At 30.7% G+C, this 9,004-nt stretch overlaps 2 protein-coding genes across 2 annotated transcripts; both read left to right on the top strand.

The window, feature by feature from the left end:
- Positions 1-1,818: 1,818 nt before the first annotated feature.
- On the top strand, positions 1,819-2,662 carry LOC117915272 (transcription factor bHLH168-like). Its single transcript, XM_034830827.1, has 3 exons — positions 1,819-2,016; positions 2,170-2,445; positions 2,576-2,662. Exons 1-3 carry the CDS (start codon positions 1,819-1,821, stop codon positions 2,642-2,644), a joined length of 543 nt encoding a protein of 180 aa, XP_034686718.1. The 3' UTR covers positions 2,645-2,662.
- Positions 2,663-7,094: 4,432 nt separating this feature from the next.
- On the top strand, positions 7,095-8,787 carry LOC117915262 (transcription factor bHLH168-like). The gene is made up of 4 exons (XM_034830818.1): positions 7,095-7,154; positions 8,059-8,217; positions 8,311-8,625; positions 8,713-8,787. Exons 1-4 carry the CDS (start codon positions 7,095-7,097, stop codon positions 8,785-8,787), a joined length of 609 nt encoding a protein of 202 aa, XP_034686709.1.
- Positions 8,788-9,004: the final 217 nt, after the last annotated feature.

The raw sequence follows: 9,004 nt of genomic DNA, 5'->3' as shown, positions 1-9,004 counted from the left end.
TAAAATTAAAATTTGAGAAGGGAGATGCCCACGTCTACGCCAGTGATGCCTCCACGCGATAATTTGTTTTTGCGCTGAAAGTTTCATGACTGCTTGTGTTCAGGAGTGTCTCGTGTTCTTGTAGGCCCTCAATTTTGGTTGTTACCCTCAATGTTGTAGAATTTCAAAGTCTGGTCTTTGTTTCCAAATATTATTAGACTGACTGTAGAACGTAAGCGGGACTGAAAAATTTATTTCATATGTCTCGTTAATTTGTCGGGGTGGGACCGGAGAGCAGGAAGAATTTGGCCTGAGGATAAAAATGCTTGAATAAAAGGGCCATATGACTTGGACAAATGCGAGTGGAGAAGGACTAGGAATGGGTTGGCTTGTCAGAGGTCTTCTCGCACGCCTGCCCGTAAAGTCGAACACAATTAAGCCGGGAGTCTCTCGCTGTGCGGCTGCTGAGCTGGCCCAGTCACTCGTCCACCATCTCTGGGTCATCTTACCACGCTTTGATCTTTACAACCCAGCATTCGTTTTAAGGTCATTTGATTAAAAGGATTTACCACAATTTACAAAAATAAAAAGAAATAATTTTTTAAATACTTGAAATAATAAAAATATTCATGTCAATAATTAAAATATTTATTTAAAAAGTAAGTTATCCTTTAAACAAAATTATAAAAAAAGTTAAATTCATAAATATGAATTTTTTTTTATCATTTTAACCGATTAATCATTCTTTTTATGTTTTAAATTTAATTGTTAAATTTGAAATAATGAACATTTTTGTATTTAAAAAAATATTTTATTCAAATTGACGAAAGAGCCATCAAATACGAGAATGCAGTGAATTTTTTAAAAGCTCGTTAAAAGGTCTTTTATGTAATAAAGATAAAGAAATACTCTTTTTGTTAAACCAAAGAAAATGAAAATATTATAATGTGTTTTTATTTCGAGAATAAAAGGGTAAGGTGGTGATTGTTTTTTTGACTTTTTACTTAAAACAATTTAATTTTAGAATTTAAGTTGTTTGTTTTTCTACTTTTTTTTATCACTTATTATAAATTTTTTATTAAATAAAAAAAATCAAAATATATAATTTTTTTTAAATAGAAAAAATAATATATTAATTTTTTTATTTTTTAATACTTAATAAAAATTAAATATTATAAAAATAAATAATCTAATATTTAATACTATTAAATATTAATATTCTATTTAGAATTAAGTAAAAAAATAAACATTACCTAACTCTGTTTCCAACCATCCGTGCTTCAATTAAAAAAAAAACTGACTTTATTGTGTGGTCACTTTCGTTATCCGATCAAGAATCTGCCATTTTGCACTGCTGGGCCAGACTTAAAAGGCCCCGAATGTCAAGATCACCGCCCTTTGACTTCGACATCTTAACAACCCAAACTTTAATTCCATGATTTAAGCTTTTCCATAGAAATTGAAATAACGTGCATCTTCTATATCACAAACAAAATCATTTACGAAAGAAAAACATTTTCTTGACATTCATGAAAGAGGCTATCAGAGATTCAGACATGACTAGCCAGTGCATTTTTTGAAACTCGTTACAAAGGGCACTTTGGGAGCACTGATTTTAATTATGTTAGTGCATTAATTTTATAATATTTGTGAACCGCTGACCAGTAAATGACATGGCCTGAGGCCTTCATTCGCTCATTTCATGAAGTCATAGCGTGCGTACACTAGTTGTCTCATGCTGTCATGCGTAGGGAAAACGGAACACTCAAACCCGAACAATTTTCCCATTTCTGAGCTCCCACCGTCTCTTCCATAGGAGCAGACTCATTCATAAAAAGAATGCGCCTCTCGATTATCGCTGCAAACAGAACTCCAGTTAGGAACTTAGGAGCAAAACTAGTCAAGGAAGAAAGTATGCCCCGCCAACGCAGTAACTTATCTAAACTTGATCGAAGTGCAGTAGAACGAAACAGAAGAATGCATATGAAAGATCTTTTTTCCAGGCTTGCTTTTCTTGTTCCTACTCGACCATCCAAGGTATGTACTCCCACCAACATCACTACGGGTGAATATCGCTCATCTCTCTCTCATCATTGTGAACTAATGTAAGTATTGCATGCGTGGATACATTTGCAGTCCTCTTTACATGTGTCGTTGGATCATGCCACCACTTATATAAAGCAATTGCAGAAAAGGATAGAGACGCTGAAGCAAACGAAGCAACTACTTCAAGGCAGCACTGATGAGACTGGAGGTGTAAGATATCAGATGAGTGGCGCCTCCAGGTCACCAGTGATCACTGTAAGAGATATGGGTTCTAGTTTAGAGCTACTTCTGATTAGCGGGTCAAATAAGAAGTTCAGGTTGCATGAAGTTATCAGTGTTCTGGAGGAAGAAGCAGCTCAAGTTGTAACTGTTAACCAATGCATAGTGGGGGATAGGATCTGCTATAGTATACATTCCGAGGTATGTCGAAGTTAATAAAAAACCATCTGCATCGTCGGACTAATGCTTTGGAATACATTATTTCCTTCCATCGCCTCAGTCTTTCTTTCATAAATATGCATAATTATGCCTGGTTAATTCATTTTTGCAGGCTGTTAGCTCTAGAATTGGAGTAGACGCTTCAAGGGTGCATGAGAGATTGAAGGAACTGATTTTTTGAAGTATTCGGATCAGCGCCGCTCACCTAGACATCCTTTTCCAAAGAAAGGATGGACGCAGCAAATTGTTGTTCTTGTTGTTGTTGTTTTTTTTTTTTTTTTTTTTAATGCTTATTAGATTATTAGAAATGGTAAAATGGCTTGTGTAGTTTCATTTCCACTCCATTTGGATGTAATTTAAGGGAACTAGTTCACAAATTTCGTGTATCTTTCTGAAGCATTCATTTGAATAACATCATGCATCCTCTACTTCTCCCACCACATGCATGTGTGAAAGATCATAAGAAATTATTCATCTAAAGCAGGAAGTTGAGTAAATGCTATTGACACTCTTGGAAGGTATTAAGGCTATGATGTCGGAGAGTATTAAGAAAAAAAAATATATTAAAAAAAATAATTTTTCATATTTGATTTTATTATAAAAATGTATATAAAAAATCAAATATTATTAAGATTATTTAAAAATTTATATATTTTAAAATTATTTAATAGGTAGAATATAAATGAAACGAGTTTAAAAGTTATGAAAAAAATAATTTATTGAATTTAATTTTTTTTCTTTCTTTACTCTTTCTAATCATATTTTTCTTTTCTATTTTTTTTTTTTAAATTTTCAGAAATCAAATATAATGGAATGTTAATAATGATAGGGTAAGAATAATAAGGCCCTCTATTTCTTTTGTTCCCTCTTACTTCGCCATACAAATTTATACCTGTTAATAAGAAATGATGATGCAAGTGCGGAAGAAATGCACCTCCAAGTACATATAGGGCAAAATAACTTCAATCCTCCAAATTTTTACATACAATGTGCATGTCTGGTGTTTATGAATAAAATCTCAGTCAAGTTGTCTCTACCAAGAGCTTGAAATTTGAAGGTGATGTCTGCATGTGTTCTCATGTGGCGCTAAACAATGTCTGAATGCAACTTGAAGGCTGGCAGTGAGTTGCCTTCGCTTTCTTTTGTACTCCACAGAACTCTAATGCTAAAGGGTACACGTACAGCTAGCCTACATGAAGCTCTGGTTGGGTACATAAATCTCTGCTAGCTGTTTAACATAAGACATGGTGATCAATTAAATTGAAATGTTTTATTTGAAATTTGAAGTTTCATATAATAAAGTAAGAATAATGATAACGATAAGGATAACAGTAACAATAATATTGGTAAATAATTAAACAAACGAAACTCTAGGAAGTTGACTCCTCATGTATATTTTAATTCCTAGAGCTACAATTTGGGTGAGTTGATCTTTGAATTTCTTCAAGCAATCTCAACCCAAGCCGAAAGTTTTAATTCACATCTTAGCTCGTAGTTGCTAGAAGAATGAGTTGTAGAAAAAGGAAAAGCTTGAACTTTTATTTCCAAGTACATTAACGGAAGTTGTAGAGAACTTCAAGTGCATGAATTGTCTTGGTAGAAATAGGAAAAGAAATATTGAAGGTAAAATGGTTAGCATATGCAAGGAAGCAACCAAAACGAGGCATATAAGTATTTAAATAAGTCATATGGGCACCGTTGTCACACTGAATTTTTACTTAGGTTGTTATAGAACACTCCTTAGTTTTTATCTTTTATTATGTGTTTACATATCATCTACTAATTTATTAAAATTGTAACCGTTAGCAATAAAAGAATATTCTTTGAAACTATATTGCCATATTCACAAGAGTATGGTCATAGATCCGTATTCTTATGAATATGATTTAATGGTCATATTCTTAAGAACGCGATTAAGAGTTTGTGTTCTTTATAACACGACATATTAATTGTGTTCTAAACAACATGGTTATTATAAGTTAACTCATGTTGGTATCTCAAAATGGATATAGCTTTTAGCCCGTTTATATTTACTATAATACCCACTTTAGGCACCACTTCAATATAAGAACTCTAATAAAAAGAGAATTTGAGAAAAAGAAAAAGAATGTTAGATAATGAATTTCAAATCAAGAATTCTATTGAAGTGTGGACATGCAAGATAGGAAAAAGAATCCAATAAATATGGTAATTTTTGAAGTGTATGACTTTATCACTCTTTCTTTATGCTCATAATTTTCACCATTATTATTAAATATTAAAAAATCTTATTTAAATGAATTTAACAATGAATAAAATTTATTTTTATCATTTGCATTTAAAAAAAATCAGTAGTTTAATTTATGAAATTGATTTTTTAAATTGAAAATAATTATGTGGGGATTAATTGGACACAACACTATTTTTAGCATGCGAAAGTTATTATTCTCGAGTAAAAATTTGAATCAACTAGGTTTTCTATTATTAAATTTGAAATATTATAACTATAGATTAGAAAAATACATGATTAGTATGTTTAACAAATATGTAGTATTTTTAATAATTTAAAACATTTAAATAATTTTATTAATTTTACATATTCAAATATACAATTATTTAATTATATTTATAATTATTTATTTTTAAATATTCAAATATTTAACAATTGTTTAGTATAGGGTTAAAATAGTCCATTTCTTATCATTGCCTTTCCAAATATCATGTTCCTCGCCAATACGAGAGGAAGGACATTCCTCGTTAATGAGTTTGTGTGGCCTTCCTCCAAAGTAAACCTGCCACAAATGAATTGTGGAAAGAATTTTCATCCTCTCTTATTTTGACTCCAAGTCTCCAGCCCTCAATTCCGCAACTTTCAAACAGAGAAGATGACACGCTAGACGTAGTTGCAATTAAAATCAAATGATTCACACTGTGAAAAGGACCCAGATTATGACACAACCTATTAAAGCACCATCAATATCACGGACACTTAGAGAATTGCAGGGTTCAGAAGTAATCTCCGCCATTTTTGAACGGTTTTCGATCGGCATCCAAATGTGCCATTCGTAGACAGACCTGGCCCCCTGCGTCCAATGCTTTCGCAGGTGACTTTTTTTTTTCTTTTTTTTTTTCCTGGAAAACACCAGGATTTTGAAAATCTATGAGAAGATCACAACGTTGGTGCTTCATTTGAGAAACTTATATCTAACTTGATCAGTGTTTTACCCAAAATCAATAGTTTCGATGAGGATTTCGCCTTATTCATTGTTTAAAATGACTCCATTGTTTCTTTTCAACATACATAAATTCATTATTATTTTTTTTTTTCATTAAGCAAATAAATTTAAAATTAAATAAGACTTAATGTGTTAGATTTATTAACAAATTAAGAAATTTTAAAAAATAATTTGAAACTCAAATAATAAACTTATTCATACTAGAAATTTATCAATAAAAAATGGCTCATAATGACTCTATTATTTTTTTTTTTGCTCATGATGATATTTTTTTTTATAAATTTTCTCACTATAAAAATGAATTTCAAATTAAATAACACTTTGTATTGAATTTATTAATAGGCTTAACAATTTTTAAAAACAATTTAAAACTCAAAAATAGATCTAATCATTAAAAAAAATAATAAATCAAAACTATTATATTATGACTCATAATTTTATTGTTTCTCTCATCCACATAGCTATATATATTATTTAATTTAGATAAATAAATGATAAATTAAGTAAGATATAATTAGTAATTTAAATTCTTTAATGATTTTTTATTTTATTTTTAAGAATAATTTTGAATTCAAAAAATTGATTCAATTAATTGCATATTAAATTAAAAATATTTAAATATTATGTTTGTAATTTAATACTAAATATCTACTTGATTCATTTACATATTAAAAAAGTTAAACTTAATTTATTATTAATTTTAAATAAAATTTGTTAAAATTATTATTTTAAATTATTATTATTCATCTTTAACCCAAAAAAAAGAATTATGCAAATGTTAACATCCTTAAGTTTCTCACATAGAAATTATTTATTTTTAATTACAAAACTATTTTTTATTTTTAATAAGACTTAAATTAAATTTAATTTGTATTATATAAATTGAATCTATAAATCTAAAATAATAAATTATATTTAAAAGTAACTTATTTGAATTTTATTTTTTTTATTAAAACAATATGTATAACATCCTTATTTTTATAAAATAAGTTTAGGACTTTTAACTTTTTATTGAAAATGATTTATTTTTAGACTTTAAATTTTTGTTATTTTACTTTTTTTTAGGACTTATTAGGAATCTTTAACTGAATAGAAAATGTCAAAATATTTAATTTTTTTATATAAAAAATAATATATTAGCTTTTTTACTTTTTAATACTTAAAATGAATGAAATATTATAAAAACAAACCATCTCTAATACTTAATAGTGCTATTTAGTTTTAATTTTTATTTAGAATTAAATAAAAAAAAACAAATATCCCAAGTCTCAGTTATCTGCCAATATTTTTATCAAAATGGCTAGGGCAACCTCAACACTCCCTGGGCATGACGTGGCTCCGCCAATAGGCTGTAAGCCTATGTAGTGTCAATATCTTGGCACACGCAAATCACGTAGCATGAAAAGTCTTTGAAAAATGTGGTTCATGTATCCGAATGAACCTGCTTTTCTGCGTACGCGTACTGAAGACTATATGGTATATACCATGTTTTGAAAAATTACGTATTGTATTTTAAAGCATAAAGTTGAATCTGGCACATTTCTGGAGCCGAAAGTGGGTGTTTCCCCACAACTTGGCAAACGAACACGAAGGACAACGTCGTATGAGAAACGTACGCACACTTTTCTTTTTCGTAATAATAAGGTAAAGCTTCAAAAATACTTTTTTTTTTTTGTTTTCATTTATGATATCTACATTTAATTTCTTTTTATGATTTCTTTACATATTTATATTTAATTAAACTATTTTAAAAATATAATTCCTCAAGGAGACCCTAATAGAAATCAGCTTCTACCTTTTATATTAAACTTTTGATGTTAAGCGCTGTTCAGAATAAGGTTTTATTGAATCAATTAATATAGTTTGTTTGTTTTTGTGTTATATATGCAAAATAAAAAGTATAGTTTTATTTTATGCTTTTCTTTTTTTTAAGAATATTAGGAAAAAAAGCCTTAAAATTATGAAAATCAACCTATATATTGAAAACAAAATTTTAAAATGAAAATTTATGAAATGTTGCTATGAAGTTATGACATGCTTTCCGTTTTCAAAATAACAGTACGTCAGTGACCGGGACTTAAAATTTTGTTTTATCAGACATAGGAGTCGTAGCCTTGCGTGATCGCTTACGCCCATCTGAGTCACTAGCTGGGTTGGCCTGGAGATCATTTAAGAATTGAGATAAAGTGGGGTATAGTTATTCATTTTCTAGTCCTCATACATAGAACTAGAATCAATTAGAATGTTGTGCGGCAGAAAACCTGTCAGTTCACATTTCTGAGCTAGTTCTGTCCCTCTCACGGGACATATATATTCACCACTGTATATGGCCGACTAGCCGAATACTTCTTAATTCGTATCATTCTTTATCTTGGTTTAGGATTTCCGTCTGCTTTTCGGCAAAGAAAAGATGCCCCCCCGGGGGAGTAAGGTAGCTACGCTCAGTCGAAAGGTGTTAGAAAGAAACCGAAGAATGTTCACAAAAGATCTCCTTTCCAAGCTTGCTTCTCTAATTAATCCTACCCCACAGGCACCCAAGGTAAGTACTAACACCGTCGTCGGTCACTTTTCTCTTTGTTGTGAACTAATGAAGTTACTGCATACATGCATGCATGCATGCATACATATATAGTGGAAGTCACTTGATGTGCTGGATCAAGCCACCGCTCATGTGAAGCAATTGGAACAAAGGGTAGAGATGCTGAAGAAAAGGAAGCAACAACTTGAAGGCAGCACTGATGAGACTGCAGGCATGAGGAGCTCGATGTCAACTGTTTTCACAGTGACAGAATTGGATTCTGCGATAGAGGTATGTTTGATTAGCAGGTCAAATGACAAGTTCATCCTGACCCAGGTTCTAGATGTTCTTGAGGAGGAAGCAGCTCCTGTTGTAGCTGTTAGCTACTCCCGTGTTGGCGATAAGATCCACTATATAATTAATTCACAGGTAGAAATATCTTCAGATGCAATAGAACAGATTGATTCCATTGCCAGTCTTTGTTTAGTATTAATTTCATTTGATTGATTTTTGCAGGCTGTTTGTTCTAGAATCGGCATAGACTCTTCAAGGGTGCATGAAAGATTGAAGAGGCTGACTGCAGGGCCATGAGAAAAATGCACTGCAACACTATCTTTACTTGTTCCAAATGCTTTGAAGATGATGGGAAATTGGCGGATATGGCGTTCTGACCCTCTATGTGGGTCTCACACATATCCTAAATTTATATTGTATTTCAATTAATTAGGAAACTGAAATTTTAAATTGACGACACTGGGTAGTCCAGTTCTGCCAATATGCATGTATATATGTATAATTTTTTTTTTAT

This window comes from Vitis riparia, chromosome 1 (assembly GCF_004353265.1).
Source record: "Vitis riparia cultivar Riparia Gloire de Montpellier isolate 1030 chromosome 1, EGFV_Vit.rip_1.0, whole genome shotgun sequence".
In the NCBI taxonomy this organism is placed as follows: Eukaryota; Viridiplantae; Streptophyta; class Magnoliopsida; order Vitales; family Vitaceae; genus Vitis; species Vitis riparia.
The sequence above is the reverse complement of the archived record's forward strand: the minus strand, read 5'-3'. Positions and strand labels throughout refer to the sequence as shown.

Excerpts from the sequence above, each read along its gene's own strand:
- LOC117915272 (XM_034830827.1), top strand. The coding sequence starts at position 1,819 with ATGCGCCTCTCGATTATCGCTGCAAACAGAACTCCAGTTAGGAACTTA. Across the intron at positions 2,017-2,169 it reads TTCCTACTCGACCATCCAAG|AAAAGGATAGAGACGCTGAA; the intron begins GTATGTACTCCC and ends AAGCAATTGCAG. Across the intron at positions 2,446-2,575 it reads GCTATAGTATACATTCCGAG|GCTGTTAGCTCTAGAATTGG; the intron begins GTATGTCGAAGT and ends TCATTTTTGCAG.
- LOC117915262 (XM_034830818.1), top strand. The coding sequence starts at position 7,095 with ATGTGGTTCATGTATCCGAATGAACCTGCTTTTCTGCGTACGCGTACT. Across the intron at positions 8,218-8,310 it reads CTACCCCACAGGCACCCAAG|TGGAAGTCACTTGATGTGCT; the intron begins GTAAGTACTAAC and ends ATACATATATAG. Across the intron at positions 8,626-8,712 it reads ACTATATAATTAATTCACAG|GCTGTTTGTTCTAGAATCGG; the intron begins GTAGAAATATCT and ends TGATTTTTGCAG.